This window comes from Manacus candei, unplaced genomic scaffold (genome assembly GCF_025592945.1).
Source record: "Manacus candei isolate 608988 ecotype Guabito, Panama unplaced genomic scaffold, ASM2559294v1 h1tg000050l, whole genome shotgun sequence".
Classification (NCBI taxonomy): Eukaryota; Metazoa; Chordata; class Aves; order Passeriformes; family Pipridae; genus Manacus; species Manacus candei.
In genome coordinates this window covers 15,344,928-15,370,947 of record NW_026138098.1, presented here as the reverse complement: position 1 = coordinate 15,370,947, position 26,020 = coordinate 15,344,928, and the positions used below count along the sequence as shown (strand labels likewise).

The window sequence follows — 26,020 nt, the reverse complement described above, 5'->3', positions numbered from 1 at the left end:
AGAGTCTCAAGACATCTTTGTGACCTTACAAAGATGAATAGATTGCTTGGTTTGTGTTGGTAGCCCATGCCTTCAAAACTGTTTCTTGCTGTGTAGAAAAACCACTTTGATCTGCAATTATAAAATTCCTTATGTAATATGGAAAATTTATGCATTATTGACAAATCTACAAGGAATTGAATATGGAAAGCATAGCAGGAAAACTTCATTGGTTCTATTTTTATGTTTATTCAATGCAGTTCAGAAACAAGTATAACTCTTATCCCACAAATTTGACCATCAAATATTAAAAAAGGACTTACTGGTCTTTGATAAGTAGTTTAATATGTGACATGCATGCTAATAGGAAAGTCAGTTTTGGATGACAGACATCTAACAGCAGAAAAGCGAGTTAACAAGAAATTTTGTAGACACCCTTAAAAAGATGTCATGAAAGAAGTCCTTTCATATCCCTTTATCCAAATACAACTTCTCTGTTCTTTGAAACTTCCCCTCTCATATCCACTTCCTAAACTTTAAATCAATTTTACACCATAGAATATTTAGAAATACAAATAGTATACCCAGTAAAGTACATTAATTATGATGAATGATAATGGGAAAGAAAATCGGGCGTAGTTGTCTATGTGGTAAGGATTTTTAACATGGAAGCAATCAAAGATACAGAAAAGTCTTTTCATTACTGACATTGGTGAACTACACACACTGTGTTTACTTCTCTCACTTTTTCTATCGATGCTGGTTTGGTTGCTCTTGTTTGCATTGATCTTATTCGTATTGTCAGGGGCACTGCAATTGTTAGTGATTGCTGCCAGGGCTCTGTTCTTGCCTTCTTCATCATCTTCATCATCATCCTGAAAGGAAACCAAACAGCAGGTACTTAAGTGCATGTTTCATCCCCTATTGACTTTAGAGCTGCAGCAAATGGCATTTTTCTTTGAGCTCCTCCTCTATCTCACTCCTTGACTTCAAGGGCGAGCACCTATGTGCACCAGACAGCTCCCTTCAGCTTTCAAAGCCTCCATTTGTGGAAAAAACACTGACTTAAACATCACCAAGAAAAGCTGGATTCAAATATGGCCCACTAACTTTACTTAAAACAGCAGCAAACTCATGAAAGGCATGACAGCAAGTTGTCTTCTGCTCAGGGCAAATACTGGCAAAAATTAGTGCCTAGAAAGTGGATAAAGCAAAGCCCCAGTCTGGAGATGGAGAAGGCCGGGGAGCTTCTAGACTAGCTAGTCAAGCTAGTTGCCCCCCAAATCAAGTACCCCAGGATAAAAGACACTCTCTTTCTGTGCAATTCTCTACTCAATTCCAGTGCTTTGTGATAAAAGTTAATTTTTAAAAAATGAAATAAAATAAAGAGGGACAAGCTCCATAGCTAATTTAAAACTAAATAGTTAGTGCTACTTTCTTTCAAGTCCTGAAACTCATGCTTTAAGTTCAAAATTATGCTAGGGTTAAACATATTTTTCTGTGCTTCACTGCATCAAGACAGGTCTTTGGAGAATGTTGTATAAGCCTTCTGGTGGGTTTTGTTTCTTTGATTAGAAATGGCTAAGAGCCATAAAGTTCATGTATGAAATCTTCACCCTTTGATGTCAGCGGGTTTTCTGTTACTGACCCAGAGGACACGGGATTAGACATCAGCTGCAGCTCAGCTCTAAAACTTCCTTGAAAGACCTGGGGTATTTAGTTTGGTATGGGATGTTGCAGAGACACCAGCAGATCCAAGCTACAAAGATGGGCTCCAATTTTGTATCTAAACTGAACCTTATTATGTATACTTGGAGAAGGGGTCATTTTAATTCAGGTAGGCATACGCATAATTTTAATTTTCTCCTGATAATTGTATGGTCTTCCAAATCAGTGAGTGGTAAAAAAGCAAGAAAAGTCTAAAAAATTTATTTGTGAAATGTAGAATGCAGAATCTCTTTCCTCTGACCAATTTGCTTTTCTCCATTTGGATCATGAGAAGAAACAGATTCCACAAGGTCAAACTTTGTAAAGGTTAAAATGTACAGCCTTATGTGCAGCCAGACAAAAAGCTCATTTAGAAATATCTGAGCTATTAAAGTCAAAGAAAGCTCATTAAGCCACATAAGTGATCTCCATGCCAAAGCAAAATTGCTCTTCTGCCCAGGGTACATGTAGATGGCACAGTCCTTGAGTCTTTCTTCATCTAAAATTAGTGACACCCTTGAAAATTAATGTGGAGTCTGTCCTCAAACTGCTGGGAATCGGTGAAGCAGAACAAAAAAAGGGATTATTACTGCTTTTCACTTTCAAGCAAAAAAAAAAAATCTGGTATATTTTATTTGTGAGAAATAAATGTAGCTCAACACATCATCCTAAAAATATGCTGACCAAAAAATCTTGCTCATCCCCCATCCAGCCTTCTGCACCTTTGTGTGAATTTTGAAACCAAAGGCCAGAATAAAAATCTGCCTATAAAGCATTAAGAGGATCAATCCATAAAATTCCAGTCTGAACCTTAAACAGTCCCCAGGGTAGTACTAAAACTCAAGGTTTGAGTTTTACTTGGGGCCTGACTCTGCTATAAATACCTCTCTTCTGCTTCAAAAAGTTCAGGTAGGTGAGGGGAGTGCTGGGGATGGCAGAGGAGCCTTTGTCAGCAGTGCCTGGCACTTGAAACGAGGCACCAGAGCAACGACCTAATGAATGCACTCAGCACATCAAAAGTTAATAAAATAAAGGAACCTGACAGAAGAGTCCTGACTTTTTTCCCCTGTTCTCATATTTTAGAAAGGGGGGGGGAAGCAAAACAACATCTGTACTTCAAAACTGGCAGGATTTGGGGCATTGCTCAGTGTAAGAGTCTATTTTTCTCCTAGGTAGGGCTGGCAATAAGTTGTTCAGAATTAGTTTTACATCAGAGCATTAACAGGACATTGCGCACGTGCCATTTTTCCTTTCACACAACCACATGTTAGCAACTCGCAGGAGGCTGATACATTATTAGGCTGTTCTTGGTTCCTTTCTACTCCCCAAGAGGCAGTTCTTACTTAAGCAGAAAATACTGCATGCAGGGCACATGTACTGGATTCTATTTGCAGTGTAACAAGGCAGGGCTCTCGCAGAACAGAAGAGTTTACAGAAAAGTGCTGTATTACATTGCTTGAAAAGGAGAAAGCTAGTCTAGAGGAGAACCATAAAAACTGCTAGTTCATAAAAAGCTGCAGTCTTATTAAGTGGGACTGTTGAGGGACTTTTCCAAATTATTATGGAGAACTGAGCATCATGAAAGACTAGGCTGGCTTACAGTATACATAAAAAAAAAAAAAAAAGTGTTGTGAGTGTCCAAATGTGGCTCTAATTTTAAACACTTGGATTTTTTCTGGATTCCAGCTATGAGGAAATAGCAGTTGGCACTAAGAAAGGCTCTATTTAGATACCAAATCAGCAATATCCAGGAAAGGTGCTGTACACCACCAGAAAAGCACTGTATATGGCACCTGCTACTGTGGCTCCTGTTCATACTAACTGAAGTGTTTGCTGACATCCAACAGCCAACAGAATTGAGGAAAGTTGTCACTTCCAGTGGATAAAAAAGCTGCTCAAGATTAAAAATATTTCAACCCAGACTGTTGCACACCTGGAGTTTATGCAGTGCTCATAAAGACTGGACAATGCTTGCACAGAAATGCCAGGTAGGCTGAACAGCACCCTTGTACCCTTATTTTCAGTTTTCAAACTGTTCTCCATTCTGCCTAAAACGTAGAGATTTAAGTGAAAGACAGAGGAAGTCGAAGAAGGAATCCTCTTCTTTATAGAGGGCACAACTCACAATTTTGTACAAAACAGAAGAAACTTGGGAGGGGCAAACTCTCCATTTAAGCAGCCTGTTGTTATGGAGCTGATGTGAATGGCACATTCTGCCTGACCTTCCTTGCAGCAGGTGGTTCCTCTGCTTTTGCCATTAGCTCTGAAGCTGTCTCTGTGGGTCCTGGTTCACATGGTGTGAGACACTGCAAGAGCATGGATATGATGAGGTCTTTCACCAGTTTATATTCCAAATTGAAGATCCCAAGGGCTTCAGAAGGATTTGCTATGCCAGTGCCCACCTGCTTTAAAGAGCAAAGTGGAAAGCAAGCGAGTACAACTAATTCCTATACAAGAGAGAGGGTGACATTTTCATTTCTCCTCCTACATTTATTTACATAATTCTGAATGCAAATTTTCTATCAGCTCACATATGGGAATAACAAAATAGGAAGTGAGATTTCCAATTAACCTAACGATAATGAGGACAACACATTTACAGTGACGATACTCACACATAAATTGCTAAGTACCTCCTAGACAGTGACACGAAATTTTAGCTGGTACTTCTGTCCTTGTGATGTTCTGTTTTTTACAATGAGAAATACAAGTCAGGTGTGCTCTCCATGACACCCTGCTCAGTGCTTGTCCTTGGCTACATTAGGAAAAGGACATGACAGGCATTTTCCCTATTCTACAGAGTCTTGATCTAGGAGCAAAAAACTGCCCTTTCCCTTATATTTTTATCTTTGTGTGGGCAAGAAGTGATTTTGGATGGCTTGTTCACTTCTGATGCACAGCAGAAAAACTGGAAAAAAACTTCTGATGTGAAGCAGGAAACACTCCTAAAGTGAAAGACTATTCCCTTTGGTCATTAAGTCCATCACAAAACTTTACCATAAGTCTTTCTTCCTTCTTCATTTTAAGGCTGTACCTCCACTTCCATGCAGATCTTTGAAGTCTATGAGTTTCCATGTCCACACCATTTGAAGCACTAGTATGTGCTCCAGATGAAAGCAAATCTGACACGGGTAGGTGAAGGCAAGGGCAGTCACGATTGCCCTTCATAGATCCAAAGATGCTTAATCATCCAAGCACTGAAACACTTTACTTTCTTACCCAAACCTCCAATAAGCTTTCTCTTTTTTTCCCTGCTCTATGCGCAAAATGACAGCCACTTACTTCACAAGATGGATATGCTCTGAGGGAATTGTCACTGATGTTACCTTGCCAAGAAAAATTACTTTCAGGCTTTCCACTCAAATCCTCATTCAAAATGAGTGTTTGCCCATTTGCAGACAATCCCCTGATAGATGTGATCTCATAAAACCCACTGGGTGGTTCAGCTTCGTGTCCATTTTGCAGTGTTCCTCCACATATCTAGACCTAATGAGAGCTTTGAACATATTCCTGTATATTTACAGGACTTATCTCTCATCCAAACACCCAAAATCACATATTAATTGATGAACTATCTAGACATAAAAAATTCCACATATTGGCTGATCTTCACTGCTTTGAAGCTCCTCCTCTTCAACTCAATATCCTGTTCCTTGAGTCTATTGAGGGGCTTTGCTTAGGCATTTGTGATGCTCTGTTCTAGTTTGGCTTAAACAGTTGACAAACTTTCTTGTTCTGGCCCTTTAACCCTACAGCACTCAACCAAACCTCCTTCTGCATTTTTTTCCTGTTATTCTCATTTTTCATGTTTTACATTTTTCAGTTAATCCAGAAATTTCATAAGCTGCTTAACATTTTCTTTTCTCTCATGCATATTAGATTCAGTTCCATAATTAAAAGCTGCAAGACAATCATCTTCCAGCTTCCTTGTGATTTCTTTTTCATTGCTTATGAAAGCAGTGCTATACACTGGAGATGGAAGATGTGACAAAACCACATGAACCTGTCCTGATTATTTCAGCATGACGACAACCACCAGAGTGAAAAATGCCTACGCTGATTTCATCCATTTCTATTTTAAGTATATTTCACAGTATTTCAAAGTTGTGAGAAACTCATTAGAGCAGCAAAAAGCGCTGTTATAATAACGATGCAGAAGAGAAAGTGAATCCCAGCCTGAGCTTCAGTTGCAGCTGTTGAAAGAGAAGATGTGAACAGAAGGCAATAGGGATCTGATAGACCCAGGATGTGAAGCTGTCTGCTAGGAGACTGACTCGTGTTCCATGCACATGAAGGTTTCATAAATGCAATGTGATAAACTCTTTTTTTTTTTTTTCTATTTTGCAATCAGGTCAAGTAATCAAGCTCAGTCGAGTTTTTGAACCGTAAGTAACTATATGCTTTTGCCTGGAAGACAACAAATGTCTATGATTTTTGTGGTATGTCTAGCATATTGTTTGATAAATGGCCATAAAGTCCATGCCTAAAGAGAGAATCATTATGGAAGGGTGCCTCAGTTTGCTTGATCTCTTCTAAATAAGATCCAGGAATACAAATATTTTTCTTTTTCTCAAGATTATTTTATTTTCCTGTCCTAATTCTAAAAAAGAAACTTCCTTAAATACATTTACTATTAGTGCTAAGGGAATTAATTCTCTTTACCAGGTATAATTTAATTCTAGTTTATAGAACAATAACCAAAGAATTAAAATACCATTGGAAGTTCCTTTGAACTGAGTTGATGCAGAGTGCAGAAATGAGTCACAGCATACTCTAACAGTGCTCCAAAGATGAAGCTGAAGCAGATACCGAGGTACACATCAATTGCCTTAATAAAGCAATTAGCATTTGGGAGTGAAGTCCTGGCTCCCATCATCAGTGTTGTCATTGTAAGGACTGTGGTAACACCTGTGGAACGCAAAAATATATGTTCTGATATAACATGCATAGAAATGAAGGCCTCCACTGCAAGGGCCCTACTACAAGAGAGTTTTTCCTGGCTCTGAAACACCAAATCTGCCACAGCATTTAATGGGTCATGTTTTAGAAAGAAGGCTTTCCAATGAACTTATAATTTTTATGAACTTATAATTCTGAAGTTAAATGCTTAAAAATACTAATGAAAACTGTTAGTAAAGCTGAGAAGACTAGAAATTAAAATGAGAGAGATTTTGGTGTCGTGGAATGTATATTTATGATTAACACATTATTATTGCAAATCTATGCAAAAGCTCCTTTTAAATATTCAGATATCATTTTGCTCAGTGTAGCTGCCCAATGGCTCATTTGATGTGAAATCTTTCTACCCTATTCTGCAGGAGTGTTTTTCCCACCCCACCTGCAGCCTGATCAAAACTGATTTGCATTCTTTCCCTTTCAGAATATCCTTTATTTGAAATTAATTATATTTAATCTCTTATAATTCTCTTATTATTCATGTGTTAATTAGTATGTATATTAGACCTCACAAAAGCCTCACAATTCTGTCTGTGCATGCCATGTGTTTTAATAAATTTAAATTATTTCCAAAATGACACAGTTTTTTCCTTTGCTTTCAGCACCCTCCCCTGCCTCTAAGTCTCCTGTAGCTCCCAAAGACATTTTTCTTCACTAAAGAATAGCAAGGCTTCAAGGGGATCCACACATATACTAGGTACGGCAAACCAAAAAAGTTATTCCATAAAACTCAGAAGTGTTTGGGAAATGGATGCCATGTACTTGTAATAAAAAAAGCATCTTAATGATCCAGCTCTTGGTTTGGTTTGGTTTGGTTTATTGGCTTCTCACCTATGCAGATTCTAGCTGGAACTGATGACTGGCTTATCCAAAATGATACCCAGGAGAGCACAACCAGTAGGATTGATGGTACATATGTCTCTAATATGAAATACAAGATGTTTCTCTTGAGTTCAAAGTGAAACACTAGTTTTGGGTAACGTCCTGTGGAAAGAGCAGGGAAAAATATTGTGAAGGTGTAATTCATAAAAAGTTCTTTGAAATAGCAACCTGTATTCTTTTGGTGCACTACAGTGCAGTAAAAACTTAACAAACAAGCTTGGAAAAAATTAAACACAGCGCTGAAAAATTCAAGATGAATACTCTAAAATTAACTATCAAAATACGTAACACCCAGTCACCATATTCAGAGTTTTATTAAAGGTCCCTTGAACTGGAAATTAAATGAAGATTAGCGAAGGAAAAAATAAAACCATCAATGCATGGAAAGGATGTTTCATTATATAACACAAGGAAATTTTAAGTCACATATGTATTTAGCTGTCACTATTCATAACAATAAATGAGCTATGATATGAAGTAACATAGTAACAATTGTAATTTCACAAAGTTAGAATGGGTTCTTACATTTACCTGTCTCACATATCTCATTTATTTTGCTTTTCTTTTCACTTACTACTGTTCAAGATCTGGATTAAGGGTACCTGCTCTGATACTGCTTACCTACCTCTTATATTCCACTTAAACCCGAGCAGTATCTTTGTATCTTCACTACTTATTTTTTCTTTATATTAATGCATTACAGTGTTTGTGTTACTCTGAGCAGTGTCACTATTGAGGCACAAATGGTTTGCTTCTATGTGAGTGATTTCCAGAAGATGAACTTTTGGGATCACAGAGTCAAATACAGAATTGGTTTTCATGAGGGGACACTACACTTGTAAGCAAAGCCCAAATTTTTTATCCAGCTCAATAACCAAGCAAAATTTTGCCTGTGTTGAAGCACAGGATCTGAAATTGTTACCAGTTCAATGAATCTCAGGAAGGCAAAATCTTTCTTTTTACTAATTTAAAAGAGCACAAAGGACTTCTTATTCTGGAGTTCCAAGTTCAAAATTGTTAATAAACTTTTACAACATTATTTTAACAACAGAAAATCAGAATACCAGTGAGAGTGTAATGCTCTGTAGTCAGATAGCTTTGGCTTCAGCTATTTTAATACAAAACGTTATGCTCTCTGGGACCTATGTTTGCTTCCAGTGCTGTGTGCTGCAAGTCAGGACAGAAGTACAGAACGGTGAATTCACTTTAGCAACAACAATATACACACAGACAGGCTATTTGTGCATCCCTCAGGTGCACTGTGAGACACAGAGTCAAAGAAGAACACTGAAAAGCTTGAAGTGCAAGTAATGGATGCCAAGGAATGTATTATTGCTCCCAGACTAACAAATGAATGGTTAAATCTTCATTTTTGAAAGAACTGTATATATTGCATCAAGAGAACAATAAGGATTCACAGAATTCTTAAAACCAGAAAGAATTGCTAGATTATGTAGTCTGACCCTAATCACAAGCCATTAAATTTCCCCAATTATCCCCTGCTTTGAACTCAGTCATTTTGGTTGGAATAGAGCCCACCTTTCACACAGTCATGTAGACTTAGTTTAAGGATATCTAGACACACAGTATCCACCATTTCTCTCAGTAAATAATTCTGTTAAAAATTAATGTCTAATTTCTAATATTGATCTAACTTCAGTTTTCTGCCATGCTGACTGCCTTTTCTCTAGTGAACTAAAGAGTCCTCTAGTAGTCAGTTCTTTCTCCTTTCAAAGGTAAAAATGCACTGTATTTAGGGTTCTTTTTGTAAGTTCAGTATATTAAGATCCTCAAGTGTCTCACTGATAGAAGAAAGGATACAAAGATGAACATTAGACTTAAACTATCTCCATGAGGCAAGAAATACAAAGATGTTTTATGCCATTATTATCATTTTTATGTGAAACAGGGAACATTAACCAATGTACCTCTATCAAGGCTGTGATTTTTACCACTGCAGTTGTTTCAATAAATGCCATTTTGCTCACCAAAACTGATTTTAAGTGTAAGCAGACCAAAGTAAAGCACTCAAAAGTTAGGACGTGAAAAACTTACAGTTGACTGTGCAGCATTACTGCTTCTGTCTGCACTCATCCTTGCACTAAACTGAGCACTAGTGCTATGGAAAAACACTGATTCTGGACAACAAAAGGCTATAGCATAGAGCATATTTAGGGAAAGAGGACTGGATACTCCACAAAAGTAATTTGTTTTGTGCTTCTGTGCTGACCATAGAGAAGGATGTCTTGCCACATGCTCAGCAAAGGGGAGTGAAGAGACTGGACTATACTTCCTGCAGAGTATCACAGGCACTTGGGAGTTCCTGTGGTTCAGCCTTAGAAGAACTTGTCTTTAGGAAGGAAAACTCTGAAACAGCCAATGTAACCATACAACAATACCATCTCCTTGGTAGTGCCCTACAACTGTATCCCCATTTACCTTAGTATAAAAGGCAAGTGTGTACATGGGAAGTTAGTCCAAAATATCAAATTTGAAAGTCACAGTTTGCCACTTTGCTGCAATTTCCAAGTGTAGACAAACCTTTTGGGTATTATGATGTTATTATTTCTCCCGATGCCAGAAATTTCTGAAGTAATGTGAACAAGAGGAATAGAGATGTAATGGCTTATAGCTGAGTGGCTTTTTGGGGAACAAAGAAGAGGCATTCTAATCTTAAGGTTTTCTGCTTGCCAGAATCCAAAGACACATCATGGACATGATAATAATAGTGTCAGCGTTTCTCTAAAGAGTTCAGAAGAGCTTTTATAATGGAAATTTTGAAGCAACCTATATATAGAATTCATCAGAGCTCCTCCTGTAATAAACTGAAGGAAGCAGTAGTTGAGAAAAAGTATTCAGTGCATACTTATCATGCTAAAGAAATGAGCAATGGGATAAAATGAAGATAGAGAAATATTACAGTCCTTTTTTCATCTACACCACACACGTACCAGAAGTTATCATCTCTAAAAAGAACAGATTTGCTACTCCAGTTGTGTGAGCTGCATATGACAGAGTAATGCAGTATCTCATTGCCTTTGCCTTGCACAGCTGAGACTACAGTGCCATCAGCCAAATCAAAATTGAAACAGATTTATATAATCCTAGTCCTGGCTTTACTAGAGTTAACTCAAGTACAACTCTAATTAACTCCTTGCTTGAGTCTTATTGACAACAAAATAATTGCAATAAAATGAAAAGATTTTTTTTCATTCAAGTTTCTCACCCATTATGAGTGTCACGTCAGTGTGAGACTCCTCTGATTTAAATGTGATAATGTGATGGAATTAATCTCTGTGCAGATAGCTAACTGCAGCAAAGGCGTAGCATTAGCACTTACCAAAGTGTTGAATTACTGTGTTTAACACTTTCTCAGATGACTCTGAACTTAAATGACTGTCAATATATATATGCTAAACACACCAGAAGGTGGGGTATTCTACTTAGGTCACCTCACAGCAAAAGAAGATTAAACTGAGTTATTTTGGGGCTTTATAGAATTTACTAGAGGGCAGAAGTAAATTCTGCTAAGTACCCTAAAAAGTACAAAAAGGTGACAGGTGACAAAAAAGGTGGCAAAAAAAGTACAATTTGATCCAGCTGATCACTTTTGTTGCAGTATCATAAAAATTATACCCAAATAGCCTCTTTCTCAGTAGCTGAGCAGGTCTAGATCCAGGTCTAAGACAGATTTTTATGAAGGCAGTAAAAACTAGTTTATTCTGTTTTATAACTTGGCTTTGAAGATTGGCTTTTGTCTTTTAAAATTATATTCTAATATATAGTGCTGATTATCTAACACTTTGTATAGAATCTCCACTGATGATTCTATCAGCAATGACTACTGCTGCTTAGATATAAACCTAAATAGGCTTCCTTGTCATGCTAGGTCATTCATTTTCTGATAATGCCATTTTTCTTTGGCATCTGTTTCCAGCTGATGGCAGAATGCTGTATCTCTGCTCTTTTCTGCAGCATCTCTCACCAGCAGGTGGTCCCAACGGAGACACCTGAAGGAAGAACTGATCCTCTATAAATGCTGTCAGCAATTCCTAACTTCCACTCTGAGTGTTATGGGATGGGAGCATCTTCCCCACAGCTACTTCCGTGGACTTTTTGCTGAACTCTACTCCAGTAAAAGACTGCTCCACATCATTCTTTATGTAAGAAGCACTTTGGTATCCTGCACAGGGGCATGCAGTCAGGCACAAAGAGCATACTTTTCTCTATCATGAATTATTTATGCTAACCCCTTGGGTGTCTGCTAAATTGTGTGATGTACATCTTGCACAAGCACGTCAGTAGAATTCTACCAATGCATCGTTTTCTTCTCTTCTTGCGTCTTTTAAGGGCATGCTACAGGAAAGCTTTAAATAGATTTTACTGGCTTAACTATACACTAAAAATGTAGTTTTCAGTATATAATTTTTTTACTGCTTGTTTACAATGAACATATGCATTAAGGAATTATTATGTCCCCACTCTTACACAACAAATAAGTTGTACAACTGAAATAAAATTCTCTGACTGCTGCAGGATGCTAAATGTGTTGATACATATTGTTAATATGCTATTACAGCTCCTTTGTCCCCTCAGACAAAAATCATTTTTTTGTTCTTCATAGTTTAGATCTTATAAACTATCTCTTTTCTTACTTACTTTTCAGAAGTGAACTAGAGGAAATCAAAGCTCAGGCCAGGCTTCTCAACATGTGTTGAGACTTACAAAAAGTAAGTTTGAAATTCAAATTTCCTAAGAATGAAGCAAACCCTTTCATGTAGTGTTTGTCGGCAGGTATATTTATCCATTTAGTTTACCTATAAAAAAACCAGAAAAACTATGCCATGGGAAGTTTTCCAAGTGTCCATCTCTATGTATATATATACTACAAGGAACTTTGCAGAAGTTAACAAAAAATGCCTCCTAGTATCCTTCTGTTTCATTCATTGCATTTCAATATGTTTTTATGTTACTGCAACTTTTTCAATGCATTTACCAATTTTTTTTTTCTAAATTGTTTCACATTGCAGAATTATCTCAAAAACAACTCAGGATAGAAAACTGAAGATGAGCCTGTAGGACAAAGCAAGGTAGTGCCTGTGTTTGCAGAGGAAGAGACTCTGACTGATGAACATACACTCTTTGTAGAGTCTGTTATATTTATACACTCTCATACAACTTTTGCAGTCTGTATATAGTTTGTATCCATTTTGATTTCAGATCACTAATTATAAGTGACAGCAACTTGTTACTGGCTTAATTGTGACCTCCCCCCTGAGAAGCTCATAATGTGGTGGCCAGGGGACCACAGAGCTTCAGCACTGCATAGCCAAATGAGAACTGATGGGCTTCTAGCCTGAGAAGGCTAAAACAGGATTTGTGATAGACATCAAAATCCTGGCAGTGACTGTGGACAAGAACAGCAGCCAGCTGCCTTTGTGCTCTCTTTTTAATAGAGTAAATATCTTGTCTATGTGCATCAAGGAGCCGAGACTTACTTTATGCTTCTGCCTCTTCTTTCCCTCTGTTCTGCCAAAATAATACCTTTTAAATGTGGCAATTTGTTGACTTGACGTTTTTGAAGTGAGGAAGTGCAATTAGAGCCCTGATTGCCTGACATGTCTCTCTCTGCCTTCTGGGCTGAAGACTTAGCTTTAGACTAGACCTGAGCAAGCTGAGCCTCTTCATTCCTGCTGCCACTGAGGAATTAGCAGGAGGGTTGCAGTAGCGAGAGTAAGACTTAAGGAAAGATGCTGGAAAAAAACTATCAACAGCCAATTAGCCTGAAGTTTTAAATTATGTTTTTGCTTCTTTCTCCAACTAAAAATGGTAATTGAGATTAATTAGCTATCACTTGCTGTGAAAATAGAAGCATTTATTGAGTGGGAACACATGGGGTCTGTCCTGTGCCCAGTACTGCTCACTAGCAAACAGAATGACATACCAAGTGTCTGTTGAGAGTGGAGTGTTACATTAACACACTGGAGAACAGGATTAGAGCTCAAAAATACCTGAACTATCAAAAACCAAGTAAAACAAGATGCAATTCAAAAAAGCAAGTACAAAGTCCTGCACTCAGATGAGCATTACTCATTCCCAGAGATCAGGAAATATGTGGTCTCAGGGCAATAAGGAAGACAGAGAAGTAGAAGGAATCATAAGCTGAACAAGGTCAAAAATGCATGATTATTTTTTACAAAAACAAATACCAACCTAGAATGGATAAAGAGGAACAGAGTTCATGGAACACATTAAGTAAACCCTTCCATCCATCTGATGGGAACAGGATACCCAGTTTTGGTTGCTCCGTATCAGCAAAGATATGAGAAATCTGATGGGAGAACAATAGCAAAAAGAGGATATCTAGAAAATTGGTTATATAAATTAAAAAAGAGGAGAGTTTTTGGTCTGAAAAAATATGTATCTGTGTTGAAACAGTGAAGGTGCCACTGAAAAATAGCAAGGCATTTGTCTACAATATCCACATAATGGGTTTGAAATGCAGCAAGGGAGATCAAGATTAGACATGAGGAAAATATGTGTGTAATAAACACCAGGAAAAAAAGATCATCTAGGGAGGCTGTGAAGCAGGCACTTTGGAGGTTTGTCTGACTTACTCCTAGAAACATCTGTCAGGAAGTAGGCTGTAGATATAGATGACCTTGCCCGGCGACATGAGAATTCTTAAAGTGTATTCCAGCCTTATTTCTATGATTGTTTAGACAAAAAGCTAGGCTGTAACAGTCCTTCATTGCTTTTATGTTTTTCCAATAAGAAAAGCAAGCTTTTTATATCAGTATTTATTACTCTGAGAGTGCAGGTGGTGTTGGCAGGACACCTAAAACAAAAACCCAGCACCCCCTGATGAAGATACACAGTGTAAGAGTGTATCAGTGTATACAGAATGAGGACTATAGTTAAGACATGTGGGAAGTGTTTCTAACAATTACTTTACCCATGTCTAAAAGGAAATTGTTCTGTATCAAAACAAAGTCAACACCAAACCCTAGCCAGCAATCTACCTAACATTATTTAAAGTGACTTACTATTATGTCATTACAATAATGTGATTACTATTATGTGGTACATGCTGTTCTGCAAACAAGATTAATTCACAGTGTCCTTTCCTTAAATTTATTGAAGTTACTTATGCAGGAATTCTGCTGACTGCATTTTAAATTTGGCTCTGTCAGTGGCTGTATGTGAACTTGGGCTTTGCACTGTTGCACAATATTTCACTTGCACAGCAGCTGTACTGTCTCTTCAAGTTCACAGAGTATCAAATCCTGATTGCTTTTTTCGCTGTGTTAGGAAATACTGCACACAGCTCTTCTCTCATAACTAGCTTAAGCCTTTTGAATTTTAGCAGTTATAAATAACTGTTATTTATAATGTAATTGTTATTTATGAAATACTCTCATCTATTAGTGGCATTAAGGAAATGCAAAGCATAATTTTTCACTTCAAAATTGACTACATAGCTCCATAATTTGGTTACTTTTTTCTTTTAATATGGGCTACAGTAGGCACTGCTTTCCAAAAAAATCTGTACAAAACAACACCTAATTCAGAATGACTCAATAGAAAATTAAGAGGATTAGGAGATTTAATTTTATGCAGTATGTAGTACTTAGCACTTGATAGCATGGCTTTCTTGAACAGGAGAACTGAAACAAGGAGGTGTGAGAAATTTAAATCGAATTAAGTTGCATGTGTTAAAATGCATAATTAAAACAAGTGGCTTTTGACTTGATACATATGATTCCTGCCAACACAAAGAGAGAAAGACAGCATCATTTACTGGAACAAGAGTACAGTTCGTCTGGTCACACCTGGTCAACTCTAATTGGAAACTGGCCTTAGTCTATTCAATCAAAAAAACCCAACAACAAATGAAAACAAAAAAACAACCAACCAAAACCAAACCAAAACAATTTTTTTTTTTTTTTTTTTTAGAGTCTTGATTCTGTGATAGAAGGTGGCAGGAATTGAGCAGGTTTTCTTTTCCACTTTCCTGTATGCTGAACAAGTTCTAATAACCTTCTGGGCAGAACAGCAGTAAGGATTATTCTTCTTTGATTGAACCTGATGCTGCTTACCCACAAGCTGTAAGAAGGAGGAAGGCAGGCAGATGTCATTTATGTAAGTATTAAGAAACTCTGTAATCCTAGAGTCTGTTAGTAGGTATTTAATTTCAACTTTTCTATCCACTTAGAGAACTTTGACTTTTAGCCTGAATTTAGACCACAAGTTTCTTCATGTTGTGTTATTAAAGCAGAAATACCCAATAATAGAACAGAGAAACTATATTTCTGTGACTCGGAATTAGTAACATATCCTCTGGTGAAACTGCAGTTTTGAAGGATGTGTGTGTCTTGAGTTAAATATTACCCTTTTGGGGTGTGTGCTGACTTGAGAGAGAGAGAAACTGAGTACACAGTGAAGAGCAGCAATGAAGGACCTAAGAGTAACTCAAAGAGCATAAGGCAGGTTTGGCAGGTCTTGAAATCTCCAAAAGCCCTTTCAAAATCTCTGGAAAATAAATAGGAACACACTTTTTCCTGAGGTTAAGTCCTGCAGTTAGAGGAAACGTTCTAGAGCAGTTTCCTAAGATTGGTAGAAGAGCAGATCATTGGAAATGCCCTTCCCTGGGCAGAGGAACCTCAGGTTGAGCAATCTGCACTCTGCTGCCACCAGGCTGGGCAGAGGCTGCCACAGATAAAGACCAACTCCTACAAGCAGTAGACATGAAATTCAACTTCCTGCAGTTGTTAAAGCACCCAGCATATTCTTGGAACTTCCATAGATGAAGAGATTTTTGACTTTCCTAATAAAGCCAGAGTGGCTGTTCTGAGCTGGGTACCCCAGGGTCCCTGGTCTGTCTCCAATTTAGATGCTCAATTTACAGACAACTCTTCTTTCACACGAGCTCTCCCTGACATTAAATGGAAGAAGTAGTAGACTACTTGTTTGTAATCCTTTAGATAATGTGTAGCCTCCAAGAAAATGCTCAAAAACTCTCAGTCTTTACATTAGCTGGATCTCTGCTTGTAATATCTGGAAAAGTATGGCTTCAAAAATGTAATTATTAGAATATGAAAACTGTCATCCTAACAGAAAGCAGTGTGCTCTGTTCCTTAATGCTGCTCTGTTTCCAGAGCCATATCACAAACTGTACCTAGAAAGTGCTATAAGGTTGTTTTTACCTGTCTCATATACAGCCTCAGACACGGAGGTAAAGTGGTCTTCTACTGTGTATTGTGCCAGCCGGAGTGTGTCCAAACCTCGAACTGAATCATTTCCTCTAGTCCAGTAAAACATGACATCATTGATGTTATAACCCCCTGTAGTGATACACAAGCCAACAAGAGTGTTTATTTTATGCAATAATTAATTTGTGTTGAGCACACTTATGGTTCAGCTGTTTCTTATTTGTCTGCCTGAAAGTACAGTTAGACATAAACAACGACAAGTTTTGGCAGAATGTAATTCCTGTTCACAACAAAACTCCCAATAACATGCAAAGTCTTATAAGCTGAAAGCTGACATTTTTGGAGGTGGTCTTTTTGTATCTTTTATTTCAGGATAGATGACAAACTAATAAAACAGATTAGTACCACATGGTATTCTAAAGGCAAAAGCTTTAAAGAAATGGAGCTTTTATGAATTACAGCACTGCCAGCACTTGCACTACACATGAAACGTGCCTCCTCTTGCATCCCAAGATGTTATTTTGTGGTGCAGTGCATTTGGTCCTCATTCCCACAGAAATTAAGGGGTGAGGAGAGCAGCAGAGCTGCTGATTGCTGGTGCTGTGCTCTGACCTGGGTTTGAATCGTCACTCGAGATGATGTTTTGGCTTAGGAGCTTGAATACTTCCCAAGGACACCAGCTTAGAAGCTGATGTTTCTGCAGGCTCAACAGCGTGGCATGCTTCAGGGGCCCCAGGAGGTTTCCTCTTAACCTTCAAATAGTAATTAGGAGCTGGATGAATCATCTATCAGAAGGCAACTGTATTTTGCACACACTTGTCAATATGCAGCACAGTCATAGCTAAAATACCTCTGTAGCTTTTCCCCATTATATGAAAGGCAGGCACTTTACAGACTAGTGTATATGATTAATTCAAGATTATGTTAATGTAATTTACATGTTAACAGGGAGCATTTGAACATCTTTTTCTTTAGCTTACTTAGATCAATCATTCTTGTATTTGACAGACTTATATTGTGCAAGTTAATAGCTAAGCTTAGGGAACAGAAACATGAGCAGATGATTATTTTTAAACATCAGTCAACTGTAAGTAAATTACAGTGAGACAATAAGGCAATACATTACACAAGGGTATATGCTGCAAAAAGAACAAAGCTCTAGAATCACAGAAAAAATGATGTATTAAAATTTTTTTTAAAAAGCGCCTTCTAATATTTTTAAGTTATTGGCTTTATTTCTTGCAATGACAAACCAAAACTGATTTCTTACAGCCCTTTCATGTAGGAAAAAACCAAGTCCAGAAATTTCATTGTAAGGAAACAGTGGACTGGTTACCAATTAAAATGACAATTTTACCTGGAAATTCTTTCTCCACTCCTTCTTTAAAAGTAAATTCTGTTTTACTAACACTGGCACTTATATGAAAAGGGATCATGACCTGGAATCTCTGCTCACATTATCATATTTGTAGCAATTAAAGCCAAAATAGCATTGTGTCAAAAGACTAAGTCAAAAGCATGTGTATCCAAACTAAGTTCTCAATTCCCTAAAACCACATGCTGGGAAAATTCCCAGATTTGGGAGATGTAAAATAAAAGTAACCTATAAACAAATGCTTGCATTGTCCTTAGTCAAAACTAAGAGGTTCATAAAAGACGTTTTTATGCATGACTCCAGACATGGATTCATTTTACTTCCCTTCAGTATAAATGAACTGCAGACATTTAAATAGAGTCCAAAGAACTAGAGATAACCACAGTAGATTCCTTTTTGTTTTTCAAGACATTCAGTCTTCCAAGTTGTGTGAGACGGGAGAAGTTTTTGGTGCCCACACGGACAATAACAGGCATATCTCGAAATGGAGATTGTCTTGCTTTTGTTCCAAAATATTTTCATTAGCTGAACAATTAATAGGTTTTGGTGATGCTTCCAATGAAAATTCTTTGAGAATAATAATTCCAAATTTTCATGAAGAGAGCCTTCCCAATAGACAGTAAAGTTAAATAGCACAGTGCTCCCTCTGTGCAAAGTTGGTTTTTATTCAGAGGATTAATATTTTACTAATTATAAAATGTTTTAGAAGTTTATAGAGACAAAATCCTTAAGCCATGTTACTTGGTTTCTACAAGTAATCTTTATTCTCTTTACATGACCCTGAGTTTTCATTCAAACTAGTTCCTCAAGCCCAAAATTCTCTTTCCTGTACATCATTGATACAGTATGAGCTGCTAATGTCAACAGGGTTAATTACAGGAATAGTAAATTTGGAATTAAACATTCATAATGCCTAATACAAATTAGTTTCTTTACCTTTCTGTTGCTAATTTTAATTTTCCCTGATTGTCAAGCACAAGTTAAGTGCCTTCACATGCCTCTTCACTGAATAAATGGTAAAAGACAAGTTCAAAAAGGAAATAAAATTTCAGAGATGGGCCCAAGACATGAATATGTATTCAGACTGGAGGCCTTGGGGGGGTGGAATGGAGAAAAAACCTTCAGCCCAGAATGAATGAATAGTGGCTTTCCCTGCCACATGGCAGAGAGCACGAACCTCTCTGGCAGCACCAAGCAAGACAGGAGCCCTCCAGTTTCCCAAATGTCCCAGCAGCCATATCAACAGAGACTCAGTGACAATTTTCTGTTTCCTAACATATGTCAGTACTACCTTCTAAAGAGTTGCAGTAACAGGGGAAAAAAAATAGGCATTTTGGCCAAAATGTGTTTTGCTATGTAGAAAGTATAAGTCAATTAAAATTATTAACTAGCAATAGCAGAATAGTATGTTGTAGAGGTCAGTAGGGATGCTTTACTGTGTAAAGCCATTACTTCATAATATCTCGATAATCACTTAATAAAGGGCCTAACACTTTGTTTCAGCTCAAATTTTTGCAGTATATTTTACATTTTATTTATTTTCTTTATAAACATCAGTATGTGTGTTGATGTGCATGTATGTTTGCACTCACAATTCTTGAAATCCAGGTAATGGTCTTTGCAAGCAGTATTCTAGGATGGTGTCATTATTCATCTCTAAATTACCGTAGCTTATCTCATGAGGAAACAACCCCCATTTCCAGCCTACCCAAAAGAAAGGACTGTAGTGCACTGAAAAAAAGGGCCACAGCCAAAGGCACACTCTTTCCTTTTTGTATTTATTGCTTCTAGCTGTTTTCCTCAAAACTAAACTCCATTGCAATTGGAGCATTTGTTAGGACATGACTGTGTTTTCCCTTTGGACAGGAGACACTTGTGTGCTGTTGAAAAAGCAGATGGAATCAATCTGAAAAATGCTTGGTTTTAATTATAGGGGGAATTCTCTTTTTTTTTTTTTTAATTCTGTCAAATAAATTGTAAGTTCCTGTGGGACATATATTTCATTATGGAACTAGAGAAAATACTAAATGACTCATTAGGCATTGCTGTTGATTTAAATCCATATACATTAATTTACCAATATGCTCTTCAAAGGAAAATAAATTAGAGATAAATTCCAATTCTAATTCAAATCATTATTTGTTAAACAGATCTTATAAAACTGCTTATCTAGAGGGACTCCTGTGTGAAGAAGGTTTTTGGGTTCATTTCCCTTGTGTTCCTGTCTAAAATGAAATTTTACAGCAATTTTCTAATTGGTCATTATCAAGAAGAGATAAAGAACACACACACACACTCCTGAAGAGATACAGAATAAAACTTGACAAGTACTGAAAAGCCTTCCAAAAGATTTTGAGTATGTATTGGTACATATTTAAATATATATATTTTCATCTTACAGAATTGGTTATCATTTTATGTTATTCCATGCAAAAATTATTTTGAAGAGTCTTGTCATATGAATAATAGCAAACAGTTAACTATAAAAATGCATGTTTGGGTGTTTGCAAAGTAACCATGTCTACAAAGTATTAGAGAGCATATTTTAAAGAAAACATGAGGACATCGGTTGATAAAATGAGAAAGTATATTTAGTCTTGGTCCATCAATTGATAACATTGTCTCCCAGGGCACTGGTACAGTGGCAACTAAATAAGTCATAATAAACCTGTTTCCATCAATCTCAGACCTGCCCATGCAATTACATTTTTTCAGTATGAAAACAGTAAATTATTAAGATGAACTATATGTCTTACAAATAAACCTTATTCTAATTTTTTTCTCTCCTAAAGGAATTGTATCTCGGGGGAAAAAATTACACGCTCTCTGAAAGAGAAAAAAAATTTCCTCGTCTGTGCTAGAAAATGCCTGCTCACAGAACTCCCTCTGAAGACCAACAGAGTAACTGCAGGATGCACTGCAAAACCAAGCCTGTGAGAATCTCCCAATGTTTTGCTTAATCATTAATGGCATTGCAGCATTTCAGTAGTGCCATGCTATTTTAAGTGATGGCTCATGCAGATATCCTTGCACACAGATTCTATTGTAATTCAACAGGCACTGGTCACATTATATCCATTGCCTTCTTTGAAAATTCCAGCCACCCTGATAATATCTAGCATTAAAAAACCACAAATATTTTTCCAGTTGTATAAAAAGAATAAGGATTAAGGGTCTTACAGCTTTCCAGTTGCAAAGTACATGTCTGTTTATCCATTGGATATTTAGTCAGATCCATGCTGCATGATACGGTTGTGGTGATCCTTGAAAAAAAACCAGTTTGCTAATTATTAACAGCATAAAGTTGTTCACCAGTAAAAACAAAAAAAATGCTATGCTTCCTCCTTGAAATAATATTTGCAGGCAAATACCTACTGTGAGGGAAAACACCCTATTATTTACTGGTATCTAATGTGCAAGAGTAATAGCATCCCAAACAGGAAAACACTCCAGATGATCTGGGTTTAGCAGCAGTCTAAAAAGGGCACTGTTTGCTCCCTTCTCACTTACAGTGCACATTTTCCTTTGTTATTTTGTAATATATTTTAAGATTTGGTTATATTTATCAAAACCTATTATAAAGAATAATCCACAATAAGTAATGCAAGTCAATCATCACAGCTTGCCTTCTCCTTCATTGCAAACAACTGGAATTGCAACATCCAATTCCTGTATTTGGTCTACATGAAAGCAAAAGGGTCTAATTAGGGAAGAAGAGAAGATCTATTATTACATTTAATAATTTATTCATATTGGCCAATAATATTATTATTCATAGAACTACAAGGCCATGCATATTCTACTTTTACAAATAGAACCATTTTCTTAAGCAAAAAATACGCTAACCCGGAAAGTTTAAAATGTAAGATGCCAATTATAAAGGCTGACACATGGATATACACACCGTATAGCATACAAGACTGTTCCATTAGGGTATATTCTTATAAGACGATTCTCAACAGTGACATCATGAAGAAAAGACCTTTTTGAATCCACTATGAATGTATCTGGTACCCAAAGCATTTCCACAAGCCGACCATCTAAGCTTAAACTCTTATTACCATCGAAACAAAGTCTCTCATCAGTCCATCGCTGCCTTAGAAATATGGTAGCTGTGTAGTCCTGAAAGAGAAAAAACCAAAATTATCATATAAAGGAAGCCTGTGTTGTATTCCGTGTTACAGAAATATAAAGAAACAGCTGTTGTGCACAAATAAGCTGTGACTCTCCATGTCCAACAGCAGCTGTACTGACTCTCATACTGACAAATTTACTAGCACTCAATGTGAGGTGGTAGATTTTGTTCTTACAGTAAAAGCTGATGGACTGAGTCTGGGGCTATAAATCAGCTGAAGTCATTGGAACTTTGTAAGCAGATAATCTGGCTCTGTAAATCTTTAAATTTTAGAATTATTTATGTAAGTGGTTCCAAACATAATTTTGTTCGCATAAACTACTAAATAAATAATGATTTTTTTTAAGAACACTTTGGAAAAAATTGAATAAATTCAGATAGACAAAAGAGGTTAGTGAAACAAGAATCATCATCTTTTAGCACAATTTATCCTTTCCGCATCACAAAGGAAACAGTGGTACCAAATTTATCAAGACCTTGAATATAACGTTCAGCCAATTCCCCTTCAATTGAGATATGCCTTGCAGTCCTGCATTAAAATAACACTATTTCCTAACATGTTTTAAATCAACTTTTGATTTTATGGAGTGTTTTTATCAATATTATAAATTCATCTGAAGTTCTAACCTTACTTCCCCCTTTCTAAATAGTAACTAATAATTACTAATACACTAATATTTAATAGCTGATTAATGAATTTTGGTTTTTATTTTAGGTACAAATGGAAGATCTTTAATTAGAAAATATATTCCATTTCATAGTTTGTTCAAAAACAAATTATACAAATTTCATGAAACACAGCTGGAATAAATTAATGTGTGACAGTAAAAATAGAAGAGAAAAACAGTCTAAGTTCAGCTGTGTCTAATCATAAGAAAAGACAGTGACTTCAAAGGCTCATGAATACATCTTCATTTTTCTAAAATGCATAAAGATTTAGACATTTAATCTGGAAAATAAATACTGATCCACATGCCTTTCATTAAGATTAATACTCAGTAGCAAAGTTCTGTTTGTATCTGTGAGAGGTGTAATTTGCAGCTGCATTTCTATATTTATTATAGTGCTATAAACTATATCTGTAGTAAAAAATAAGATTCCAGCTCCTAACCCACTTTGACTTCACAAGGAGACAAGCCCCAAGTCACATTGCCAGCAGCTGTAAGCACAAGACATTAGCTTATCAAGCAGAACAAAAAAAGACTGCAAAAGCTACAATACCATATTTATTTCTGATATTGTATCAATGCTTGCAATATCCATACTCATTCCAACTGACACAGGACCATCTGCAAAAAAAAGAGGAAGTCAGAATGTAGCTCATAGTTCTTTCATACTCAGTTTTCAGGAGAACTGGCTACAAAATCTTCCCGTTTTTTTTCTAAATGTTTAGAAGCTTTCTTAAGAAAGGAAATATTTCTCAAACTTAAATTATGCAAGAATTCTAATATTTGTAATTAAAATGTAATACTTTCAGGCTAACAGTGTCTTAGTTTTAATAAACAGGCTTTATTTCTTAAATACTTCCCAGTTTATATGATTTTTCCCCAGAAAAAATGAGCTGGGGAAAGTGTTACACAATAAGGTGTGGAAGGCAAAATCCCCATGATACATCACACTCTTCTACTCTGAGGTGCAGAGCAGTGGAAAGAATTCTTCCAGTTGCAACATCTGGTCCATCAGATGTTTGTAGACTAAGAAGTTTCACCTGGCCATGTCACATGGTTAATATCCAGATGGCACAGCTGAGTGACTTTATTAACTGCCCATTTAGGAAATTATTGTATATATTGTGCCATTGCATTTTAACATTTTGCTTTCAACCACTAGCAGTAAACTTGGGATATTTGCATTTCTAAAGGAAAACTAGTAATTTAATTTTCCTTTTAATATTAATATGAACTGAAGGCTTATTCAGTGTGATTAATACCTTACCTAAGTAGCTGTTATTGTAATGTTAGTATGCTCAGATTGTTGTTTCCTTCTGAACATGCATTTCACAGTATTGGAAGGAAGATCACCAGCTGTGCATTTTAAAAGGCAGAATTTGTGCAGAGCTTTCACAGAAACATTATTCCTGGTTGCGTATGTGCAGAATAATTAACAGAGCACTTGTACAAGGAAATTAATATTAAATAAATGCATCTTTCCAAGCAATTGAGAAGCAAAGGATACAGTACTGAGAAATGGAGAAATATTTTAGGTAAGGTCTACATAACTGATAGTGCCCATATATTACAGGCACACTGCTGAAAGCCCCTCATGGCTCCTTGTAATGCATTATATGCAAAGCTCCTATATGGCCCCAAATGGCACCCAGAGGAAGATGGAGTAGAACTCTACCTGCCCTGAGTAACTCTAAGATAAAAATATATCATTCTAAGTCACATAACTGTACTAGTATTTTTATTTTTTCCAAAATAGTTTCTATTTGCAATGCATATGTTAAAGTCATTAAGCACCTATCACTCCTGAAAAAATCTATAAATCCTTTGTTTTGGGCTCAGTTGAAAGTTTAAATATAAAGCTCCAGCTTAAAGTAGGACTGTAGGTTTGCAGCATGCCCAGATGGTAACCCGTGTGTTTATTATATACTATAAAATTTTATATAGGATTTAGAAGAAATTGTTTATCTATTAGAAGATGACTCTGGAATGAAAGCAACTGAAAATCTCTCAGATCACTGACAGCTTGTTCTTCTGTTTCTTTCCATTCTTTTCAGGTTTTGATACTCCAATAATACATTTATGTTTTCTCCCTCTAGGATTAAAAGCTCAAGCCTCCAGGAAACTCAGCCCAACTTCCTGGGGTGCAACAGCAACAGAGACAATTAATACTTATGCTTACCATTGTACTATATCATTATTACAGGTACCATGTTGCCAGCCCCAGAACATATGTCAGACCCTCAAAATTCATTAAATTTTAAAATAATCCATTTTCTGATTTTTTCAAGTCTTCCTACAGATTCTCATGTATGACTGTAGCAGAGCATAGTGTTACCAACTGTCACACAATTATTTGGGGGGAGCCTCATCCTGCAAGACATATGCCTAATGATCAACCATCCTAATGAGAGGACAATGCACTGTTCAGATGGTTATGTGGGAATCATGGCTGGGAATAATCAGACTCTTTTTATTATATCATATTTTATTGGCTGGAACAACACCTGATCCTTGCCTAGTAAGGTAATACAGATATGGGGAAATGTTCACTAACAGCATTACAGTATCATCAGTGCTATTGTTACACATATGAGAGGAAAAGCTGATTTTCCCAGAAGATTACTGAAATTAAGTAGGGTTTAATTCTTCTGGAATCACACAAACAGGAACTTGTAGATCTCTTCCTTCTTTCTTTCCTGTTGAAGTATTTTTCAAAATAGTCCTGAGTAACACAACAGTATTACAGTGATTCTCTGTGTTAGAGAATCACAGAATCAACTAAGTTGGAAAAGACTTCTGAGATCATGGAGTCAGTCCAACCTATGACCTAACACCACTTTGTCAACTACACCATGGCACTAAGAGCCACATCCAGTCTTTTCTTAAACACTTCCAGAGATGGTGACTCCACCACCTCCCTGGGCAGCTCATTCCAATGCTCTTCTCCACTCTTTCTGTGAAGAACTTCTTCCTAATGTCTAACCCAAACCTCCTCTGGTGCAGTTTAAGACTTTATCCTCTTGTCCTACTGCTAGTTGCCTGGGAGAAGAGACCAATATCCACCTGGCTACAAGCTCCTTTCAGGTAGTTGTAAAGAGTGTTGGGT

The 26,020-nt window shown here is 36.7% G+C and overlaps 1 protein-coding gene across 1 annotated transcript in view; it reads right to left on the bottom strand.

Annotated features, from left to right (window-relative positions):
* Positions 1 to 224: 224 nt before the first annotated feature.
* LOC127477228 (gamma-aminobutyric acid receptor subunit pi-like) overlaps positions 225 to 26,020 on the bottom strand; it is a 47,694-nt gene continuing 21,898 nt past the window's right edge. The window contains exons 4-10 of the mRNA XM_051801262.1: positions 23,468 to 23,535; positions 22,016 to 22,233; positions 21,292 to 21,374; positions 16,731 to 16,868; positions 7,474 to 7,626; positions 6,401 to 6,594; positions 225 to 854 (exon numbers count right to left, since the gene is read on the bottom strand). Of these exons, the coding sequence (XP_051657222.1) occupies positions 543 to 854; positions 6,401 to 6,594; positions 7,474 to 7,626; positions 16,731 to 16,868; positions 21,292 to 21,374; positions 22,016 to 22,233; positions 23,468 to 23,535 (1,166 nt within the window). The 3' untranslated portion in view covers positions 225 to 542. The remainder of the gene's footprint in view (positions 855 to 6,400; positions 6,595 to 7,473; positions 7,627 to 16,730; positions 16,869 to 21,291; positions 21,375 to 22,015; positions 22,234 to 23,467; positions 23,536 to 26,020) is intronic.